General features: G+C 32.8%; 1 protein-coding gene across 1 annotated transcript in view; it reads left to right on the plus strand.

Annotated features, from left to right (window-relative positions):
- Positions 1–25,258, plus strand: part of LOC133191972 (glypican-5-like) — a 40,538-nt gene extending 15,280 nt beyond the window's left edge. Inside the window, exons 3-7 of the mRNA XM_061327773.1 lie at positions 453–1,159; positions 14,155–14,420; positions 22,951–23,056; positions 23,186–23,402; positions 23,986–25,258. Of these exons, the coding sequence (XP_061183757.1) occupies positions 453–1,159; positions 14,155–14,420; positions 22,951–23,056; positions 23,186–23,402; positions 23,986–24,098 (1,409 nt within the window). The 3' untranslated portion in view covers positions 24,099–25,258. The remainder of the gene's footprint in view (positions 1–452; positions 1,160–14,154; positions 14,421–22,950; positions 23,057–23,185; positions 23,403–23,985) is intronic.
- Positions 25,259–25,561: the final 303 nt, after the last annotated feature.

Genomic DNA, 25,561 nt, shown 5'->3' on the forward strand with positions numbered 1-25,561 from the left:
TTTTCTTCTGATAGATGACTCCCCTTATCATTTTTAAAGTGATTCTTTTTTCATGGGTGGAGGGTGTCAAAGGTCTTTTTTTTTTCATTAATTTTACATAGAGATTTCATAACTCTGAAAATTTCAGAGGCTGCCCCTCCCCCCCCCCCCCCCCCCCAAAAAAAAAAAAAAAAATCTGGCCATGTGAAAGTTATCTTGAAGTCAATGAAAATAGTGCAAAATTTAACCTTGCAAATACTCAGTAATGAAATTGTAATCACTTGTAACATTTCAATAGGAATACTGTCTTGTCATATATATGTATTGTACGTATTGCAGTATTAATAGAGTGTCTGTTAGTCTTTCTGAAAGGAAACACTTAGGATTTACTTCAAGACAAACTTAAAAGATACAGACAAATCACAAACTTACGAAATAATCTTTATGCATTTTTTGTTCATTTTTATTTTCAGAACGTTTGGAAAATGTAATCCAGAGTTCATACAACAGGACGAGCCAGCTGCTAATAGATTTATATGATATTCCACCAAGTGCCCATAGACAACCTCTGAAAGACTTCTACCAAGACATTAGGACTTATTTAAAAATGAAACATGTGAGCCTGTATGGCTCAGTGAATTCCTTATTTGATTCTTTATTCCCGTATTTGTATAAATACATTCTCGAAGGGAAGAATATTTCAGTGACCTTATCTCCAGAACACACCGAGTGCTTAAAAAACAAACGACAAGAAATAATCCCCAATCCATTTGGACCACTTCCTTACAATATATCCCATATCCTTAATAAGGCATTGTCTACAGCCAAATCATACATGGATGTGCTGACCTTGTTGGTGGAGGCCATCAATACAACAGATCAAATGACCTTGACCGAAAAGTGCCAACATGCAGTGACCCGCCTTCAGTATTGTTCACATTGCCAACAGGAAATTGACACCAAACCATGCAAGGGATTTTGCTTAAATTCAATGAGAAGGTGTTTGGCACAGCTTTCTGTTATAAGTAATGATTGGAATGGATTAATTATGTCAGTAGGTCGACTTCAGGCCTGGATGGCTCAGAAGTATGATGCTGAACATACACTGAATAAGCTGGACGGGAAACTGGACACAGCTATAATGCATGCCCTCACCACTAGTGAGAAGTACATAAATAGTGTAAGTATTGAATCTGTTTTTGATGGTCTTTGTTTTTCTACCAGGGACAACATAACAATCAGGATTTGTCCATCTGTCTGTCCGTTAGAATGGCACTGTGCAAGTCAAACATGCCTTCCGTATCCTGTTTATTCCTATAACGAGTCCCTGGGATATGTATTGAGTACTATTTCTCTCTGTTGGACAGTATTTTCCATTTAGTAAACATGTAATGAACAATAGGCTAAAAAAATGTTAAAAATTTCCGAACAGTAAAGTCGTACACAGTCATTATATCTGAATACACAGTAAATAGCATCTCTGAGGTTTAAAATGCTAGTTAAAGATTGATTAATTCTTGCTTTGAAGTCAAGTACATATTTAATTCATTATCAGCAGTTTGCTTCATTTATTGATTGAAAGCTATCTTTCAAGATGTTAGGTGATTTTAAATGTGAAATGTCCCTTTGGATCTAGTTTTAGTTCATGTGTACGCCTCTGTTGATGTGTGTGCATTGGTCATTTATACTTTGCCTTCAAGATAGTAATGTGTTGGGACGATGACGATGGTGATGTTGATGATACAGGTCCCATTAGTAAGATACCGTAGGAAGCATTGCAAAAATTGTGGAAGGCAAAAGTACGACCACCTGGTTTTTATTTAATAACTATTAATAGCAATTTAATGAAATATTTTGACACCCACTTTCTAATAGCTTTTACGTAGATAATGTGATTGAGCATTAACAAACTATTATTGACATTTTTATATAAAATAATAGACACTGCTTTATCACACCAAGGTCTAATTGAAATGGAATATGTTCTTGGAATATCTTCAAAGCAAAAAAAGACAAGCGGGTGCTTTGTCAGGCAAAATTATTCAATGACGTAGATTAAATATTTCATCAAATATCAGCCATACAATTTTACTTTGCATCTTCTCAAACGTTCCAGATAATTGATTAAAGTTTAAACGCCCATGTTTGGCCACTCTATTGTGGTCAGTTTATTTATCCTACTGCGACAATTCAACACTTCAGGGGCCGACTGTTTGCACACAAATTCCGATCATGTTTTTAAAATTTCTATCAGTTCTTTCTTTGTAGACAAGTGTTTTATTCTTCTGTCATTTGTTGATCTTGGGAGTAGGTTTTTGCCAAAAGTAAATTGAAGCTGGAATTCAAGCTTTTAATAATGTTGTTGAATAGTTTCTATTCTTTGTGGAAGCTTTTATTGTCAGTTTTGATTGTAGAGACAGACAGACAGTAGGATACATGTATTAATACTGTATAACAGTAGCTTCACTTCTTATCCTCATTTACTTTACTACACCATGTTTCATTGTTTTATATATATTCAATCAAAATCATAAAACAAGTTGCCCAAACCTATATAATTAGCAATACCTGTTTTTTGGTATATTAGATGTCATCAAAATCATTAAATCAATTTTACTTTTTGTTCTTCAGTTGAACTTAATTTTGAATATGCTTGAATGAGGTATGCTTTATTTAAGTGTTTCATAGATAAATTAGTGATATTGTGTTACATAAGTTTAGAGTGATGGTATTTCCAAAGTGTATTGACCTGTTTCTGTGTAATATAGTCAAGGTTACATCAGATCTATTTAGGGTTAAGAAATACCTGTCAAATGACACACCTGAACTTATGTCATCTTCTCATGACCTGACTTCGTTGACAACGACCTTTTAGAATATAGAGCATCATTCACATTTCAGTGTTACTAGAAAAAGAACAGTTTTGTTTGTGAATACACACTTGTAAGTTGAATTAAAGTCTTAAAGAGCATATTGTGTTATGCATAAAACATTGACGACATGGAGAGAAATGCCAAACCAGACCTATGGAAGAATTAGTACAGCTATCATGTTTGTTTAAATGCAGCTACCCAGCAACCATTCAAAGACACAGGTTCTCAGCAAACTTTTTGAGCACAAATTATTCATTGACATTTTGACTATGGAATATGGTATCTTATGTTGCTTGCATAACAGTTTCTAATTAATAATAAAAGGCCCATACTTTATATGAGAGCAGATGAAATGTTTGAAGGCTGAACACTGTAAAACATATAACAAGCTTATCGGTAGTTCCTATCACCAGATTTCCCACAAGGCACAAGTTACACCTTTTTTGTTAAAACAAACTATTTGGCCCCAGTGGTGGTGAATTTCATGCTGAATTAGACCCGTCAGTATGTAACCAGCCATGATCAGATATTCCGACAGATCACATTTGTCATTTAAGAAAACAAGCATTTGGAGAACTGGATCACTAAAAATAAAGAAAAGCAGGTCATGCACAGTTTTACCCAAAAATTATAAATATATATAAAAAAGAGGCAATTTCTTTAGGAAGAATTATTAACATTTGAAAGTGGATTTTGTAAGATAGGATAATATTTATTTAAAATTCAAGTTTTGACAAAATAAACTAATAATAAAAAAAACCTTTTCAATATCACACTACTAAAATACATGTATCACTATACCACATTGAAGAATGCATATAATATGACATGACACGGTATGATATGACAATACTGACATACAAAAATAAAACTTGTTTTTCTAAAAAGAAAAATTAGTGACGAGTTCGACAACTAGTTTCCATATTAACCACTTATGTTCAATTTGATTTGGTTAAAGGTTGTTATATTTCAAAAAGATTCTGGTAGAGAATTCCTTAGTGTAGAAATGGAAAACGATAGATTTTTATTGCTTATCCTCGTCTCCTTCATGTTTGTTCACTGCCCACAAGAACTGATTAATTATAAATCTCATGTCATATCTTTGAGGTTTTAAGTTGAAGCATTTTTATGGGACAGATGCATGAAACATTAGAAAAAAACAGCTTCAGGGTTTTCACCCAGGACTTTCATCTTTTGAAGTCCACTTATACACATGTGCTGCACTTGGTCTGCAGCTGCACCGCTCAGGTTCAGGAGGGGTATCAAGTGGGGATGCAGAATTTAGCTGTTTTTTATGGTGGATAATGAATTAAATCAGGCTGACTCTGTTGTAAAATGGGATTGGACTTAAGATAATATTGGTAATATTAATTTTTTGTTTTGGTTCAATTATATCAACCAAAAAAAAAAAAAAAATGTAAAATGAATAAACAATATTTTTTATTCCATAAATTCATGCAATTGATACTACGTGAACATTTCTCATTTAAATTTTTTAACTGAATGCCAGAGGAAAAGACTGAGATGGATTTCATTGTCTGTAAGTTTTTCTCTAGATCTATTTTTCTATCTTTTTTCCCCATTAAATTGAACAATTTACAGGTATTTGTGTTTTAGTGCCATGCAGACAGCATTTGATATATTGCACTTTTGTTTCCTTGTATTGAGAGAAATGACTCAGTAAAAATATTGCCTACTTGCCAAAAAAGCAGAAATTCAATATACTGATGTTTTATTGCTAAATTATGTTAAAAAATATCACTATCCTTTAGAAATTCTAATATTCCTTTGTTAAAAGATATCACAAAAGGAAACTGGCAAGTTTTTCAATCATTAAGAATTTTAATGTTGAAATCAAGTACCCATTCTTTTCAAAACAGTTGTGCATAAATTTAATAAAACATGAATCCACAATGACATTTGGTGTCTGTCATGGTGTTTTGTAACTCAGATGAGGGTATAAAAAATTATAATGGATCTTTATCAAAATGTTAATAGTTCTTAAATTAAAGAAATTAAATTGGAATTTGATACCACTGGCTCGTGGCAGGTTAAACAGCCATTCCTGCTGATAAATTCCTCAATGGGGGTAATTATTGGCAAAAGGCAAATGAAGAGGGGAGCTTACAGGGTATGGAAATTGAGCTGCTTGAATTTTGAATGATATTCACCACAGGACCAGGTAATTGTGGAGTGGGGGTGATTTTCACCTGTCTGGGAGGAATGTTGTGGACAGATGCAGAGCATCATGGTGTACCCCCATGGAATGTGAGGGACAGATGCAAGGCACAAGTTTCCTCACTTCAGACAAATTATAATGCACCCTACCTGATAAAATATGCTACTGAAGATGATATACCCCAATTGATGTATAATATAGGTAGCCTGCAATTTTAAAAAATGCTGAAGATATTTTTTTGTGTTTTGCAAATATTAACTGCATTTATCAGTTTCACGGAAGATGACTGATGTTATGCTAAGCATTTTGTGGGGACAGATTTTTGTGCCATTGACCTCGCCGTTATCTTCATTCCCACCTCTTGATGAGAAGTTAAATGGCAAGTTTAATTGTGTGTAGGTAACAAATTTAGTTTATCTCTTATGACACTACTCCTAGGGTTATCTTGATTTATTAGACCTATCCATGCACTATTGTTGGCTATGAATTTGGATAACTGTGTGAAGATTTATACCATAGTTAAAATACACTCGTAATGAAGACAAATTTACTTTTCCAAGTAATATGTGCAAGATTCTGATTGATGTTTTTGCTATAAAAAATTGTCAATATTGATCACCTAAAGCTGATTGAAGTAATTTCAGTTTATGACTGAAACTCTGTTTGAATTTGTGTCATTTGGGATTTTAGCTGGTAGGCCCTTCAATACAAGAGGATATATGTTTATGACTGTTTGAGGTCTTCATAAATCTTATGTCTATATATACACCTTATATTGAGTAAAAAACACATGAAAGGAAGGTATTTTAAGAACATATATATATATATATTATATCGAGTGCATTCAAAGGACTAGCAATAACCATTTATAAAGACTCGAGATCTGCATCCTATATCAGATGTGAAATCAATATAAGAATGTCCAAGTATTGCTGGTTTAAGGTATTTTAAGAACATATATATATATATTTCTATATATATATTATATCGAGTGCATTCAAAGGACTAGCAATAACCATTTATAAAGACTCGAGATCTGCATCCTATATCAGATGTGAAATCAATATAAGAATGTCCAAGTATTGCTGGTTTAATGCACGGTATTTAAAATTAAAATGTCTTTTTTTAAACACAAGATCTAAAGTTTAACTTTGACCCCGGTGCAGTATTGACCGGCCTATCAATTTCTGCCTGTGGTGCCGGGTACTTGTATAATACCTGTTGAGCTCCATGTTTAACAGTTTACCTTGTTAGTTTTAGTTTGCCAGAGGTGTATGCATGTGGTTATATGCAGGTATTATGCATTCCAGGTTACTGGGATATGTTTGTACTGGCAGATTACCAAAGCAGACCCTTTTGTTTTTTGTAATGAGAGAGAGAGAGAGAGAGAGAGAGAGTGAGAGAGTGAGAGCTAAAGAGAGAAAGACTCACAGTTTGTGTCCCCACCTGTAACTACATGTAAATTAGAAGTGAAATTTTAAGTAGTAATAAATTATTGTGATGTAGAACTTTGTATTTGTGATAGGTTAATTAATATCATATTAAATTACTGATTTTCTGATGAGGTAATAAATTGTTAAAATTGTACATGTACCCCCCCCCCCCCTCTCCCATGAGGGCCCTTGTTTGGTAAACATGAACATTAAATATGAAGACAGTGCATAGCCTCTCTATGGTCACTTTCATCTCTTATTCCCAAACATTATAACATTGCCAAGTGATTATGAAGTCGTTGTAATAAAATGCTTTTATGTGTCAACTTTTCATAAATTCTTGGTTATTCCAAAGCATTTCTAGTGTGAATAATAAAGCTTCATGTATGTCTTGGTAACAGGTAGGGTATATTTGTCATAAGGATTGGGTACGTAGTCTACGTAGGGCTCAGTCAGGTAGCTAGCACTTAAATGATTAGCTGGACCGTGCTGGGTTCGAGTCCAAGCCTGTCCTTTCTAAACTATAAGAATACTTTTCCCCCTGTGTGGGCTTTTCATCCTGTTCATTTTTCATGATTAGAGTCAACTTTGAATCACTTATAATGATTGTTTCCAATATTAATTTAAGACTGGATCATAAGCCATATTTTAACTCCTTGCCCTTCGGCTCTTATCAAATATTTGATAATTATCTTGCTATCGTTATTGTTACAAATGCTTCATATATACTTAACTTTATTACGTGTAAAAAGGTGAAGATAACAAACAGTGATCAATCCCAGAAATCCTGTAAACAAAAATTGTGAACAGAGCAATAAACATGGACCCCTGAAAATACCAGAGGTGGGCCAGATCAGGTGCCTTAGAGGGGGTAAGCATCCCCTGTTGATTGGTCACACCTGCCTTAAGCCCTATGTATCGATCAGGTCAGGCATACAAAGTACTTAGAATAAAAGCTATGACTAACAATGGTATCACATGTCAGACAAAATATGACATAATTTATTTACAATAACTAAATTGCTACCAATTTAGATCCTTTTATAGCAAACATTTTGATTTTATTATTGGATGCTTTCATGAAGAATGTGTTCACAATTTATCATATACCTGAACATTTAAAAGGTTAAGATGGAAATGAGATGTTTTTGATATATTCCTTACTGGAAAAATGAGGGGGTATATTGTGATGGGGATATCCATCCATTTGTCCTTCCATTTGTCCTTACATCCATTACACTTTGGGGTAGCCTGATCCCTTATCCACAACTCCTCTTACAACACTGAATACAATTTAATGAAACTTTCACAAAATCTTTATTACATAGTGACAATATTGCATCTCTTATTTTACATGGACACTGCCATTCTTTCTATAATATACCAATAATATATAAAATTTAATGAGAATTTCACTGAATCTTTATTACATAGTGCCATTGTGCATCTCCTATTTTACATTCTGATCAGACAGATATTTGGAGTTTATTTTAGCAAAACATATGCACTTTGCCATTATACTCATATGGGAGCAGTGGATATCATTTTGTATGCTCATAGTACCTGTAGTTTTCAGTCTGCTGGACATTTCTCACTACTTAGTAGGGGATAGTATGCAACATTAAACAGCATTTTGATCTTTCAAGGACACAAATAAACTTAATAACTTAGCAAAGAAAATATATATAAGAAATAAGTTGGTTATTTGAGTTGCGTTGAAAAATGAAAACAATTAACAAGAGGATACCGCTGTTTCCCCATGCTGTAGAGCTATTTTGGTCTAAGAGAATGGTAAAACACTACATTGTTGCCAAATGTTGGAACTCTTTTTCTACCCTCTTCATGTTGAAGACATCTTTCAGATGTATAGCACACCTCTTTGGCTCAGAGATATAAAAACTAATTTGTAAACTGCTAATTTTCTGTAACAGAAGGTCAATGTATCAGACGGTGTGAAAAATAGGTCTACTGAGGAGTATAGTGCAGTGCTCTCTCTGATAAAAGGCAGGAAGGAATGGAATTGTCAGGGTTCGAAATTCACTATATACAACTCGCAAAACGCGAGTTAGAATTCCCAAATTGCGAGTTAAAAATAAGGTAACTCGCAAAAACTTGCGAGTTGATTTTTTTTTGCATTGAAACTGTAGCAAAATTATATAATATGACTGAACACAATACTTTTGATTTAAATCAGTAATTTAACTAAAAGTCACACTGTAGTTGTATTTTGTGTATTGTACAGTAGTTACTTTTTCCTTAAGTTACACATATTTAATTTATATAAATTTAACTTTATATGAAAATTGCGAGTAGTCTTATAAAATTGCGAGTTCACTTCCTTGGTACTCGCAATTATTTGCGAGTTGTAATTTTAGGGAGTTTCTAACCCTGATTGTGTTGGAGTCACAGTGTTACCTCAGTCAGACTAAGCTGAAAGATTGAGGGTTCGGGGGGGGGGGGGGGGGGGGGTTGATGATGAAAAGTTTCAGGGTTGTTTTTATGAAATTATGAATTTATAAAGCAGACTATAAAACAGTGGAACCATTATTCTCATTTATTTGTTTGATCTGGTGTGTAGATATTATAAAGAAAGAGCAATGAATTGGCAACAGAGGTATTATCTCATAATATAACAATGACAGACTTCTGATATCAGGATAGAATGTATGTTATAAATTTGATCAAGATACTGTTTCTAATGTTTATCCTCTCTTCTGATGAGTAAACAAATAATGTTTATTCTGGGATGTGGCGTTTGGCTGGCAGCCATGATGTTACAGGGATGCAGGGAAAACAGATACCTGTTCACTACTGTTTCTACTAGCAGATTTTCCCCTGTATCAGATTCTTCATAATTTGATTGGGAAAGTCCAGGATATCTTTTGATTAGCCACCTGTGGCTCCAAGGCAGAAAAATTGAGTTTTTCAAACTGCACGAGTTAACATTCTGCAGCCTAAATTCATCCCTTAGTGGTTTGCAATTATTGAGTTTTCACTCTTTCAGCAAACTAATGTCAGTAGAAAAAAAATTATTTGCAATGTCTTCATTTGATTCAATTATTATTTTTTATGTAATAAAAAGTGTGATTGAATTATGTCAACAGAATAGAAACCTCAGACTCTATGAATGATGGTTTATTTTGGGGTGATGTGGGTTCATGATATATTTCCATCAACATTGAGGTAACAGCTGCCTTAATTGGTCTGGATGGGATCCAAAGTGATCCACATCTCCAACACGTACAAGATGGAAAAGGACTGCAAGCACTATCTTTTTTCTTCAATCACCACTTATTTCAACAACTCAGGGATTCAATTAAGGCTGTATTTGGTCCTTCATGAAATTGATGTAGCATTTTCAATTCATCAAGAAGAACAGAGAGTATAAAGTCTGTTCATACAGTTAGTGTTTAAAATGTTCTTAGCATGCAAGATCGTGATCGTTTACAGCAACTTCTGGCAGTCTAGATAATTGGCCACTCATTATGTGTCCTTCGTGGCACATCCTTTTAATTCTTTTTTGGTGAAAAAGATCACAGAAATATTGCTACATTTATTCCAGCCATGGTGATGGATAGTTAATTAACTCTTACTGTCTGGGGAGGAAAATAAATGAATCCAATAACTGGGTGAAAAAAGGGGTTTTCAAATGCAGTTTAAGAACAATCTAAAATGCATCAGAGTAAAAAACAATTCTTTGTCAGGTGATAGATTAACTGGGGGAAAATATTCATTAACTTTTAAAATTTTGTGAAAATCCAGAATTCAGGAGGAATTTTTTTCTGCTACAGTTTAAGGAATTACACTAGTAATAGCCTATGTGTCAGCTGGTTTTGCAGCTATTTTTATTTCATTTTGCATAACTTTTGAATACCAGACTAGTTGGAGTAGCTATTTTTGATACTTGCACCCAAAGTAAGTGAGATCTATTTGGACATAAAAAATGATTTTAAAATTTCAATCATGATGAAAAAAGATAGAAGGAATAAATGATCAGAGATGTACATGCATGCTTAAAGCCTACATCTTAAGGTCCTCGGCAAAGTATTTTTTTTTTTTTTATCAATAAATGACATACAGTGTATTTGTATACATGTATATTTTATAATTATTAGAAAAAATTTGCATCAGTTGTAGATGACACCTTAAAATAAATCAGGTTAAAAAGGGGAACTACTCTAAAATTTTAGGACTAAAAATATATTGAAATTTAGGCAAATTTTTTAGCCATTTTTCCATCACATTTGAAGAAAAGATTTTTTTTTAATATTAAAATGAAAAGTCAAAGTTTATTTCAATTTTAGTTTTTTTAGTGGTAGAAATAGCAAATTTTGAGGACAAGGAAAATATAGATTGATGTTTTTCTTTAGTGAGGGCCTTTAATGTTTTATTTGTAACTGAATTCCATTGTCTCTATTTTACAGAGTTTATTGTCTAGCACCAGATTTGGATTTAAGTGTTCTATAAACATTGACTTCAGAATTTTTTCCAATTACGAGGGCAGTTTTTATTATCTTGCTTTGAAACAAAAGATCAATTCATTATTTACTCTATTTTTCAAGCATTCAAATAAAAAAAAAAAAGGAAAGATAAGTTGCATAGTGATGCAAGTCATATCAGAAATTGGAATTTTGTGCATTAAGCTAGATCAACACATATTTTGTGAGACATGACTAGACATTTGTGACTCTTATTGCCTAAGCAGAAAAAAGACCTTTTCTATAATTTTGTTACCAGGGGCAGAACCAGACGACAGAGGAAGCTAATAGTCAAATCAATGTCAGATTTCAGTGAAGGAAGCTGGTGTTGTTGTCCCAGGCCTGCCATCTTCTCACACAATTAACAAGTTTATTCCTTGTGTAATAAAACATCTTATTTCCTACTCTGCAATTTGAAGTTATGCAGAATTTGACCCAGAATATCAAGCTCTACAGTATGCTAGACCAAAAAGTCATCATTGAATTTTTGTTTTGGAAATTCCTATTTTTTGAAATTTCATTGACTTGTTAGCTATGAGAGATTTATTGGATTAATTTTTTGTGGTTTTATTGGCCATTTTCCAAGCTGCACAGTTCAATCGTAACTTTATACAGTGCTTCTGAACTGAATTATTAATGAAACTGTATTATTTTGTCTTCATAAAGGGTTCAGTTTAAATTATGTTTATCATAACTGACTGCAAGTCAGACTGTCTATAAAACTAATCATACAGATGGAGAGTGAATTTTCTGGGAACAGATTATGGAATAGCAGGGGGGGGGCAGATCCAGGAATTTTTTGGGGGTGGGTGGGTGAGGCATGAAAATTTTTTTCAGAGGCAAGGGGCCACCTTAAGGCCCCCATTAGGTCAAAGCCCATTTGCCCCCAGAAGCTCCTAAATTTTAGTGACTTTAAGAGTGAAATTTAACTTCAAAAGGCATAGTTAAACTCCTCCCCTACAAACACATATGGACACATTTTAGTATGATCAAATTATCAAAATTTCTCATCAGAAAATTTTTTTTTCTAGTCAGACCTATATGTTGTATAAAAAAGGGTTTAATTTAATAATGAGTATCATTTTAGTTGGACATTTAATATTTATTTTCATCTTAATTATGATATTCTATAAATGTTATAGTAAGAGAAAAAAATTCAGACTTAACCTTTTTTTTAATATACAATTACAACTAGCTGCAGAATTTGACAGATTTATATTGGTATCAAGAAACTGATAGCAGGACTATGTTGTGCTGCAACAATTGAATGAAGTCATTTTCCTGTGAGAACTTAAACCCTGATGCCTCTAATTTTGAAACAGCTGCTAAAACAAGGCAAGCTTTGACAAATAAGTTGATGATATAAGGATATCAACAGTCCCATTTAAAGTCAACATTCTGGAAATTCTATAGTCAATACAATGAACTTGTTAGCATGTTAAATCGAATGTTGACTGACGTTTTTCATACAAATTGTTTGCTATGTTATTATTTTCACACTGAATTGTCTACAAGATTTTCCTGTTTGCCCAGTCATGACAAAGAGAACATGGCAGGTGTGACTGGTTGACAGGGGATGCTTACTCCTCCATGGCACCTGATCTCACCTTTGATGTTTTTAGAGGTCTGTGTGTGCTCTGCTCCCAATTTGTATTGTTCCAATGGACTTTGGAGCCTGATTACTGTTTGTTATCTTGATATTTCATTGATTATGTTGAGTAAGTTCCCTCAAATTCGAGTATATCTTTCCTTATTTGGTTATATGGAAGGACTAATGGAAATTTTTTGCTTCATTGTTCAACGTGGTTGGTATACATGTATTATTCCACAGCATTTCAAAATTAGAGACATCAGGGCTTAAGTGCTCAAAGGAAAATGACTCCATTCAATTGTTACAGCACATCATGAAAAGGCTATGCGTGTGATGTCTAGACAATTTCATATTGACATTGCCCATTTTGTGGTACACTTGCTATCAAACAAAGTTTTTTGCATATCAGGGAGGGAAAATATGTAGCTTTTTTCAGTGTTTAAATACACTTTACCATTAAAATATATTGAATTTACCGTCTTTCTCATCCCTTCAGTGTAAACAGCCACATGCATTATGTGCAATCTTTAACTATTCATGTGTTCTTTTTATTGATTGTTTGTATAAGCTTTAAGACATTCACTGTCTCAAATAGCTCAAAATCAAAAAAATATATAGATGTTTTATCTCAATTGTTTTTCATTTTATGGGTTCTATAATGTTTCGGAATCATAGGGAAACTCAAATAATTATGTCACAATAGTAATGAAATGATAAAATATAACATGAATGTCCTTATTTTTTTTATAGCATCAATATTTAGGAAGGACATTGTATTTGGTTTAATCCTAAACTGAATGCGGCAGTGACATAAATAATGCCAGAACCAACATATAGTAGATCGTGTCGGTCTGTACTGGCTCTTTGTTAAACACTGTACATTTCAGTACATTTCTTTACTAGTCCAATGCATTATAAAGGTTCAGTATTTGTTGCATTTTTATTTGCAAGGTGTAAAGCTGTAAATAAGGGCCAGATATCTGGTATGGGAGAGCTAAACACATTAAAGCCCATACTGCTTACTTTTGTAATAGAAACTCTATACAGATTTCATTGTTTCTCATTCTTATCAGCTGGATTGTAAATATTATTGGTATGGGATACTTGCCTTGGCATATGGCAGAAAATCCTATGTTTGATTGTTTCAGATTTATTACACTATTAAAATAGAATGAAAATTCCCAATGATTTAACTTCCCTTTACTGCTCATATGGGATTACCTCCCTTTTCTTACAGTGAGATTTATCTCCCATTCATTGTGATCATGGATTACCCCCCTTTTCCTGTAGTGAGCTTTAGCTCCCATTCATAGCGATCAATGATTCTTCCCTTTTACAGCACTCTAATAACAAGCTATATGATTAAAGGCAAAGATCTTGAGCAACTGTGGGCTTATTAATCTTCAAAATTGGAATAAAGTTCCTTGTGACAAAAAAAAGTAATGAATGAATTTGAGTTAAAATTATGGCACCAGATGGAGATTCCAGAACTTTTTGCAACAATTTTATTTATGATGTATCAAACTTTAAAAGTAGGTTTTCCAAATTAGACTATAATTTTTTAGGCAGTTTCCATGTGTTATTACAAATTTTCTTTAATGTTTTCCTATTGTTTTTTCAGACCCAACAAATCTGTGGTTTTAGAACTCCTATAAGTTCAAAGCAGGTACTCCCAAAGAATATACCTGCTTCTTCCAGCTCAGGTCCCTTGAAGATTAAAAGAGAAATTGGCGGGGAAATGTATGAAAAAATTCTGGAGGTCATGAAGGAGCTGCTGACCTCACTGAAGATGTTTGACACCATTGCTGATGATATCTGTGATCAACAGATTTTTTATGACCAGGATATTAACAGTACCCAGTGCTGGAATGGGCTCACAAAGGGGAGGTAAGAATGCAAAACTCATAGTGTTATCTCCCTTCAAATCTTCTATTTGAATTTGTGGTACAATATAAAAATGACCTGAATAACTTAAAAAATGAGTTTATGGTAATGGAGAATGTAATAAACGCTGAACTGAGAAGGGACATTAAAGCTAAACGTAACAAGGTGAGAGACTAAAGGAGCAAGCCAGCCTCTTGTAAAGATATCAGACTGTCATCGGGCCATCATTACCCACATCACAAACATAGATATATAGATAAAGTGTCAAAAAGAGATGTCAGCTCATATTTCACACAACTGCTGTACCCCAGTGAACTACCTGTGTAGGCTGTGTCTAACCTTGGCTGACCTCCTTCAGGCCAGCCAGACAAGGACCGATATTAGTCTGTAAGCAAACAGCTTCTAAACAGAAACCAGGGGATTTAAATTCAATTTACTTCTCATTCAAGACTGGAAGGAAATATTTGAAGTATGTTGAAAGGTCTGATCAATGGATCAGAGTTTATTTTAAGGGGCTGAGGTCATCATTTTTCTTGTCTCTTTAGGTGTTTCACAAAAGATGTGCAATATTTGCTGGATTACAATAAGTGACTTTCATTTTGGAACACCTGGTATGACCTATCTCATAATTTACCATTAATTTTATAAATAAACATTGTGCAATCTTTATAAAGAAATGAAAGCAGAATGACAAAAATCTTGACTTTTTTTTTGTCAACTTCATTATTGGATGATAAATTGAATTTTATAACCCCCCCTCCCCCCCCCCCCCAAAAAAAATGTTCAAATTAACAAAATGAGTTCATTCATAGAAAGAGGGATATTGAGATATACTATATACAAAAAGTGATTAGTTAAAAGAAAATCCACAAATATTTTATTTACCAGGTACATCTGCTCTTATCTTAGGTGAGAAAAACAAATCTAATCATGAGCTGGTGAAAAATAGTCCACATTATACAGAAAGGGGGACAAGGATTGATCGTAAATAAAACTTTAATCGTGCAGCAGTAAGATGACATTCATTGTCAATGCTTCTCAAATCTGCTGGGACGATGAATTAAAGTACAAAGCTTACGTACTAATGATAACAGAAATTGCTTACATTTTTTTCATTCAGATTTTACATCTTTTAACATTCATTCACACCTGACAGGTAAATTTGTCACAAGGAATGGAGTTTTTTATATCATGCAAGTCTAAAAAATGCACTTAGAGTAATTTCCCTTTTACACAGTCTATGTATTTGGTATTAAAAAGAAAAGAAAAAAGAAACCCTGCAATATCATTTTTTTGGGGGGTGGGGAGAGTTTTATAATGAAAAATTGTTGAGCAGTTGGAAGTCACACATACTGAAAGTGATTTCTGGCAATGTGCTCCTTGCCATCTAGAAAATTGCACTCCTACAAAATGAAGAAATGCAAAGAATCTACTGCAAAGTGTTCTTCTAATGAATTTATGGGAACTCTCACTGTAACCAGAATTATTGAATTCACTCTGCTATTTTCAGAAGAGAGAAAATATGTGTACAATTAGTGTGGTGCAAACAAAACAACAGAATAAATAAAAAAGACTTCCTCTTACCCAGTGGGAAACACCTTTTTATTGTTTGGTGTTACTGTATTATTGTAATCATTTTTTTTTCTGACCCCCCCCCCCCCCCACTCCAAAAAAAAGCAACTAAACATAAAAATTACTTTCTTGGATAAAAAAGGACACATTACTAAATTTTTAGCATTTGCTATGTATTAAAGCTTTTAAATTGAAGGGTCATGGATCATTTGATAAAATTAAATCATAATGACATGAAATTGCTTGGTATTTGCTGACATTTTGGTCTCTGATAAACATGTTAATCCATTAGTTCCGTCATATTTGCAATTGATATTAAAAGTAATCAGAAATGTATCTCTTTGATGATCATGCAAGCTTAGTAATGATTAAAGCAAGCATCATAGTTATGTGGTTCCTTCCACACTGTATGGAATGTATGCCGATTATGATACATTGCGTCTGACTTGAGAGTCTAGACACTGCATGGTCTATTGTTCAATGTCTACGGCTTTACGGCTCAATCTCAGAAATGCCTCTATATGTATATTCTCAGAATCCTGATCTTTTTTTTTATTCCAGACCTATATATATGGCTTTTTTTACCATAACTTTTTTTTTGGTGAATGATTTTTAGGATTATGATATGCCTTATCCTTACTGTTTTATTAACAGTAAATTAATGTCACGACTAAAGCATCTGACATCTTCACGTGGGTGCTGGTACAATAACAATTTTTATTCAACATGTAGTCCTTGCAGAAGTTGGAAGAATGTTCATGTTTTGCTGAAAACTTGACTGAGCATGCCCTGAGAAACCCTAATGGCTGTAGTCTGAATCATCATCACCATATTAAAAACATCACAAAATACCAGGGCCCTCTCTCTGTGCAGTGTGATAAACCTCACTACATTTGACCAAACGTGTCCTCCTATGATGTATATGAGAGTCAGTCAAGCATGAAAGGTCACAGGACAGGATGATGGTCTGTTGCCTCCTAGCTAGATATGGCTAATTACCATAAATCTTTTGCGTATTTATCAGGAGATTCCCTGTGAATGGGTGGTCACTTAGTGTGTGACCCAGACATATATATAAATATATTCACATTTAAAATTGCGATAGATGGTAAAAACAAAATTTTGTTTGATTCAGTCAATTGAAAAATTGTATGGCTTAATTCATCAAAATATGTATAAAAAAAATCAAATTATTGCATTATAAATATATTTGAAACATTTTTGGTTTCAATTTAATGCAACAGTATGTTTAAATTTTCAAATAAGCTACGCTGAAGAGATTTCAAAATTTCCGTAGGTTTATTTAAATTTTTACGACTTTTATTAAAATGCATCAATTGTATCAGTGACATGTTTGTACTTCGTTTAATCTTTGAGGCATTCAACAGGTTATATGATATGAAACTAGAGAACTATAGAAGTTTTTATATGTACAGTCTTATAAATGCAACAAAAGCTAAGTTCAGACCTGATATTATCAGATAAAAAAGCCCTTGTCCCGATTTGTACGTGATACAACTTCATAATAAAATGGGATGAACTATTTTTTGTGATTATCATAATTTCAAAGGAGAGGACTTGGAAGAATATACCCCAATATTTTTAATGTGTGTATGAAGTTTCACAAAGGGCAGGTTTTCTTATTACAAGAGGGCTAAATATGAGTACTTCTCACCAGATATGACAGAATACATTGGAATTGGACTCTTACCTGTACAACCCTGAACAAACAATGGGTGTGGTCAGGGGGCAAGAAAAAGTATCAATTGTTTTTTTTGTAAGAACTCGAACAGTTGCATGTTCTAAGTTAAGATGTTTAGATCTGATGTCAGAAAAAATATATAGGATACCAAACCACAGAGAAGCAATTTTCCCAAAGCTGAAACCTATTGTTATTTTGTAACTTCTTTACGCAGAATTACATCAATGCTTCATTAACAGATCTGCTGCTTCATTAGGCAGTGCAAGATCTTGTTTCACACCCTTGTTCTGCACTTCTATTTTATGACCTCACTCCCTAAGTCTATTTTGTTTCCTGGGATATCCTCAGGAATTTAGAAAGCATTTTCCTGTCACTCTGCTTTCAATGTGTATTAGATTATTTATGTTTCAAAATTCTTCAGTTTTTTAGCTCTTCTGGTCCAAGAACCAGAAGAGCTAGCTTATCCCAGGTAAGTGTATATTTCCATCCATTTGTCTGTAGACATTTTCAAAATGCTACTTCTCGTACATCGTCTCTGAAGCCACGGTCCGGAGTCCACATATAGCTCTCTCCTACCCGTGTCTGCTTGATCACAAAAAGTGTCGTGATCTTGAATATTTATGCCTCTATGTTGTGACGTCATGTTCAGCCAATGACAATATTTGTTTCCATTGCAATTGAAATCAACAACTGACATCAACAGTATACAAGAAATGTTTCGTATAATGCGATTGGGTATTGAAAGGTCGCATCAAAGTTCATTATCCAACTATGCTTTACTTGCATTGGTCAATTTTTTAATGAGCTGCGAAATATTCTCTTCTCATTCAACCATGGCCAGAATGGGAGAGGATCGTACATTTTGGCCGTGGTTTGTGACGATGCTTCTCATATAGTTTGGTCTGATTTAAATAAAACTTGCTAGACTAGTAGACTAAACTAAGATACATATCCGGGTAATTCCTTTTATTGTATGTTTTTGATTTTGATGAATAGTGTTGCTGCAGTTACTGAAAATTAAAGTTTCTGAGTGAAATTCTTTCTTAATGCTCCATTTTTTTTTTGTTTTGGTTTGATTTCAAAAAACTTGGTACACTTTTTCAAAATACTTACTCATTCTACACTTTTGGTCCATTTTTGATAAAACATGAATGCTGCACTATAATTAAATAATTTTAATGGGCAATATGGTGCAGTGATTAATAAAAAATAAAATATAATGTTGGAATTTTTTTCAAAACGCTATTTCTCTTACAGTTCTGGTCTAATTTCAATTAAACCTGGTAAACATGTGTGCTTGATGTTGTGTCTTGATAACTATGACATATTATTCCAGTTATCAGTGTTGTCAACTTGTCATAGCTACTAACAAATGCTACTACTCCTACAATTTGATTAAATTACAACAAAACTTAATTGACACAAGTTTAGAAAACATCAGGATACATAATTCTGTAATTGTTAAAGTAAAAAAAGTGTTTCAAGTCCAGGTGCTTACACTTCTCTTCCTTTTAAATATTAAAAAAAAAAACAGTAGAGTTACAGTTTTATCAGAGACTTGGGTTTTTTTTTTCAACATCAAACTATTTAATCATTTCCATTTTGCATATTTGCATGCTATCTTTTATTGAATTGCAAAAAAATTTCAGAATTGAATGAATTTCAAATATAAAAATTTTGACTTAAAAAAGGATCTAATAATGCCAGATTAATATGAATGAGTTTAGACACCATTACACCACAAAAAGATGTTTAACGGAATAACTCAATATTTCCCTGGGAAATCTCCTTTTGATCCAATTTAACATCATTTTCACCTCATGAATTACACGATTTTTTTTTTTTTTTTTGCAATTCTGCACTTTGCATGTCAGACTTTAATGGTTCCTGTAACGTTTTTCACGTTCTGCATATCTTCTCTCTAGTTCTCAGTGGATCACTTTTCTCATTTAATGAATGTCAATGAAATCATCTCCATTTAATCACATCAAGATGAGGATGTACTTTAATGAATGGAAATAGATATCAAATTTAATGAATTAAGACAGAGGAAATGGAAGAAAAATGGAGTGATGTATGTTGAAGATCATGGCCATTCCTCACAGGTGTTCACTTATTGGGTAGCCATCTTACTGTGCAGATGGTGGTAGATGTACAAAACAATAAATGGAAAGTGTATATGATTCTTTGTTGCTGCACATTGTACCTGTCAAAAAATAGGTCAGACAGTTTAAATGTAGGTCACCTTTTGGATAAAAATTAAGACTTTAAAGATGTAATGTAATAGGCAGGCAGAGCATTGTAAAAGTTTCAAATCAAGTGTTTAAATAAAAAAAGTCTGACTGTCTGTTTAAATCTTTACAGATTTGTACCTTTTGCCTGGTCTGAAGGCATCTTTACATCTGAAATGTTATCCTTGTTGTGAGTTAAAAATTTAAAAGGAGGACTGTTTGATATCATGTATGCTGAAAGCATGTTATTGAGAATAGAAAGGGTACTAGGTCCGGTAAAGTGGTTTTGACAGGAAAACCAGGCTATTTTTGACCATGTTGCAATTTTGATGTAAGCCTGTCACCCAAGTATTTAAAGCATTCATTATCAAACTAATATTAAGCTATAGAAGGGTCATTTAAAAAACGAGACAAATGTGTCTGTTTTGAGGCCTAGTAATTTCTGCTAAAACCCAACTGTGTAAAATGATTGTAATAATAGGCTGTAAGATTCACAGCCTTTTTTGTATCAATTAAATTGCCTTTGAACTCCCTACACTGATACATACAATTAGATGTAAGGTATTTAATTAAGTACAGGCATTTGGAAGTTCGTTGTGAGGTGTCCCTCTATTTTTTTGTCAGCTATACCATGATATATGGTGTATTTTTAACATTGCTGAGGTCGTATCTAAATCTTTCATAAAGACTGTTTTTGATCGAGTTTCCCCAAATTGAGGGGTAGGTAAACGCACATTTGGCCAATTATTCTCAGTGAGCTTAAGGTAATAGAAAGTTGTTTCATTGTGACTAAGGACGGACAAAGGAATGCAAATTGTCGTGAAAAGTCTGAGATACAAGATAACATTCCTGTTATTATATATATATACCACAGTTTAAACTTGATGACTTAGTAGACAAAAAGACACATAGCAGAGATATAGCCGAGATACTTGAATTCTTCTTTTTTGTGCGCTGATCAGCGACTTCATAAAAAATGTTCATTTGTCTTGCACTCGACAAGTTGGCAACACTTTATGTAACGTTTAAAAGTTAAAGAGATCATTATCAAGTTGTTAGGTAATTAACATTTATTATACAGATGTAATGTGTCATAACTTCTTCATTAAGTGACTGATTACTAATTACTTGGCTGATTAAGTTTTAAATGGAGACCAGAGTTAAATTGATTTCTAGATATGTGTTGTATAGAACACTTTGAAAAACAATTTTAAAACAATATCGTAAAAGGAAACTGAAAAAAATTTGCATGACTTCCTAAAAAGAAAACAGTTAATTCTTATTTAATACATAACTGTTGATAGTTGGTACTTCTTATTTTTTGTAATATTTAAGTAGTGCATAAAAATATTTTTAATATCAATGACCGTATGTGACAATTTTTATGAACTGTCAATGATTTAGTGGCCACTTATCATCTAATGGTGTTTATAAAGGTGGCATTCCAGGTAAGGGCCTGTCTACAAATCTCTCATATAAGGTCAGATGTTCAAAATTTACATATTGTGTATAGTCAAATATACAGCAAAGTCATTTTCTTAACCTAACCCCTTCACGTTTGTAACATATTCTACAATATTATAAGACTTTGCAATTACCAATGCCTATATCCTTACAACTTATTTTGAATGGAGACAATAATCTTACTTACAACCAAAATATTGCCGTATTTAAAATTGTTCAAGAATTTATTGCATCTACAAAGAGATTTGCATGATATTTATTCTTCTTTTTTTTAAATTTTGTCAAACCACAGAACCAACATTTATTTATGTGTTCTTATTAACTTTCACATTTATACTTGTATTATTATAATTATCAGTCATATATGTTAAATGCAAACTTATATAGTATCATCAGCTCATTTATATTTTTTTTCCCTTACTTATTTTGTCTTTTATATATATATGTGTGTATGTGTATGTATGTGTATATATATATATATATATATATATATATATATATATATATATATATATATATATATATATATATATGTGTATATATATGTATATGTATCTTTAGAATATACACATGTATATATTTTTTCAATGTTATGTAATTAATATTTACTTGTAACATGTATGACTTGACCTGCATTTGGAGAGGACTTATATAGGCAGTGCCTGCTGTCCAATCCAGTTATGTATAATCATAATAAAATATTGTTTAAATTAAATTAATATTATAAGATTTGGTTTGTACATGTATATAAGGCTACAGATCTGTAGCTCGCTGGTCTGAAAAAAAAAAAAATGGGAGCCCGGCGACAGAGAGCTACAATGCTACCCATTGCAAAAAGTGTATATGACTGTATTGTGTACCTAAAAATGCACCATTTCTCAATTTATTTCTCCGTATATTTCAACTGCCATCTCAAAAAAATTACTAAACATGTGTTCCCAACATATTCGTCCACTAATCCCACAATGAAATTCAGTATGTTCAAGTCGTGCGCAAAGCGCATTGTACCAAATTGACTTGTAATAAATATATATTATATTTAAATATACATAAGTGTAAATAGGCAAAATTTTCTATGGTCTCAATTTCAGACCCTGGAGGGCTATTAAAAAAGTTTTCACTGGGATGTTTTGTTGAATATTTGAGCTCTTGAAATTTATTTGATCAAGACCTATTTACATTTATATCAATCTGAGCAACACATTTTTATTATGATATGAAATAACATAAGTTTTTAACTGATTCTGTATATTTTCTGGTACTACCAGTACTAATTTTAGAGTATTGTCAACATTTTGCACAAATATTAGTCACTGGCTTATTGGAGAATTCATGGATCAAAATATTTGTCCTATGTACTTTTATTTGTTATACAAATTTAAGACATATTTTGATGATAAAAAATTAGTGCAATTCAAGTTTTACATAGCTACGTCCCTGGCTCAGCTCAACATGTTTATGGCTGAAACAACCAAAGAGGAATAACCCATTGAGGATTTTTATATGACAAGAATTGTCTCTCTTGGTACACTCATGTCAACTGTCTTACAATTTTATTTTTCAGATACACCGAAGTTGTTGAAGATATTCCGACCCTACTAACGAGAACAGCTATGGTTATAGACCCCAAGCTTGTTAGCTTGAAAGATAAACTAGCTGCAATGAGAGTGGTAAGGTCATTGTATTATTGAAACGATGCAGAGACAAAGGTCTTTGATTGAAACATTTACATTATAGAAATTTTAATGCCTGAAAATAACAAAGATTGATCATTAAATCAGGAATCCTATTTATTGCAGAACCTCATGACGCGTTATTCGGACTTTGATTACGCTAGGGACAGAAGACAGCCCATGCAGTCAGACTCTTTTAAGTACGGTAGTGGAGACTACAGCCTACATCACGATCATCTTCAGACGGATGATGAGGACCTTTATGGTAGCTCTGGTGATATGTATAGTGGTAGCGGTAGTGGTAGCACGCCTGTCATATTTGATGTCACCATGGAAGATACCAGTAAGTGGTAGCAATAGTTATGTCGCATTATATATTTTTTGTTCACGGAGAAAGATTCCAAATTTCTATATAATTGCTTTGTAATTTTTTTAAGAATGTGTGCTTAGTTAATTACAACCTCTTTGTAAAGCTCATTTGTCTGATTCATTAAAAAACGTCACATTCTTTACTTAGTATACATATATTTACATTTGCAAATGCTTTCTCTTATATAATACTATTTAAGCAGTGCATATCTATCACTCTATCAACAACATGGCAAGTGAGGATTCTGACATCATAAATGTTCAACTTAATTTCTCAGTGTTGTAGTACAGGGTTGACGTGCATTCAGTGGATCTAAGTTATGCCATTGAGTTTTGAAAAATAAAACATTTCATGCATTAAAGATTATAATCATGCAAATATATATTACAAATCAGTCACAAATGTAATTATCAGTAAAAGAGTATCATTTTAAAACACCTATTGGGATATAAATACGGGTTTGATCATGATCAAATCTACCATAAAGGTTTAAGCTTTAGGTATAAAAATAGAACTTATTAAGGCCTATATCTAACAGCAGTTTGTTACTTTCCAGGATATACGGCATTGCCGCCTGCTAAAAAACCAAATCCTGCAGGAGGGAGTTCATGTTTGACTGTTTCCTTAGCAACAGTATTAATGGTGATTTTGACGTTAACGGTGTTATGATAGTGCCTTTGATGTGTTAAACTCTTGTTACATTGATATAAGAAGAAAAATCCAAAATCATCTGGCCATTCTTCCAGGAGATTTTGAACACCTGGTGGTTCCAAGTACAGGAATATATAGTGAAGAATTAGTGGTTTTTATTGTTCCAGAGAGAGAGTTCATTTTTGTTGTTAAAAAATCAAAGTATGTAACAAACTCTCTAACTGAAATACCTATCTGGAAACTTTTTTCAAATCCAGTTTAATTTTTTTCATTCTCATATTACTGTTATGAGTGAAAGGCTTTAAAATGTCAAGAAAAAAGTGCTGAATGTTGTCTCATTACCATCACATTATGTAACAGAAAGCTTTGTATGGATATTCTATGGATGTGAAGACTTCTTAAAATATTCACAGGGCCTAAAACAAAATATTGTTTGTTTGCCGTTACCTACCGACTCGCTTAAAATGCCCCCCCCCCCCCCCCCTAAAAAAAAAAATTTCAGCTATTTATCAAAATGATTTTTTTAATGTTTAAGTTTTCCAAATACCATAACTTTAGTTTTCTAATTTAGAGAGTTACTTGTATGTCTGTCAATTAGGCACTACAGTTAAGTGTAGCGGGCAGGTGCATATAAACTTTTCAGCACCGTTGAAAGTACTTATGATTTGTTATCTAATAAAAGCCAAACTAAGACTTCTTTCTTTTAAAAAAAAAAATGCCTTCCTATCAACCCACTCTAAAAATTGTGGGACGGCAACCTCAAACGGGGAATTTTTTAAGCTTGGCCCCTGAGAAGAGTGTCAGTGATTCTGAGGTAATCTTGCTGTGGAATGATACAGAACCTGAAGGGATGTTAAAGGTACATGTTCATGGTTAAGGCATAATGTGCAATCTTACATTTTGTGTATATATATATATAAAAACTGTTTCATTTATTATATTTTTCTGTTCATGTTCTCAGAACTTTTTATGCATAATTTAAATGCTTTTAGAAGTTGCTAGTTTATTTCTACAGGCATTGTAACAATAAAGTATCAGTAAGTATTGTATAAAATTCTATGACAGTTACTGAATGCAAAATGATTATCCATTATTGAATTTGGAACTGAAACCAAGGTTAACTGGTAGACATTATCAATTTTATTTTAATATTAGCCACCTTATAAAAAAAAAAATAATGTTGGCACATTTTCAAAAAATTATCCTATTTTGGGGGGAAAAGCCTCATTAACTCTCAAGATGAATAAAGTATTACATGTTACGTATTTGTTTTTTGTGATGTTATATAATGTACAACATTGTGTTATTGATATGTATATATATGTATGTAATACGAGTGAATCAGATTCGTGATGTACAAAATTTTATGTATTTTATATTATTTTGTGTTTGATGGACTCAAAGTCCCTGTCTTGATTTCTGTATGTGCAGTATTTTTTTTGTAGAGAGAGTAAATTAATAAGCAGACTATTTAAGTGAAT

The sequence above is a fragment of the Saccostrea echinata genome, unplaced genomic scaffold (genome assembly GCF_033153115.1).
Source record: "Saccostrea echinata isolate AGI-Se365-2 ecotype Australia unplaced genomic scaffold, CSIRO_AGI_Sech_v1 ptg000001l, whole genome shotgun sequence".
Classification (NCBI taxonomy): Eukaryota; Metazoa; Mollusca; class Bivalvia; order Ostreida; family Ostreidae; genus Saccostrea; species Saccostrea echinata.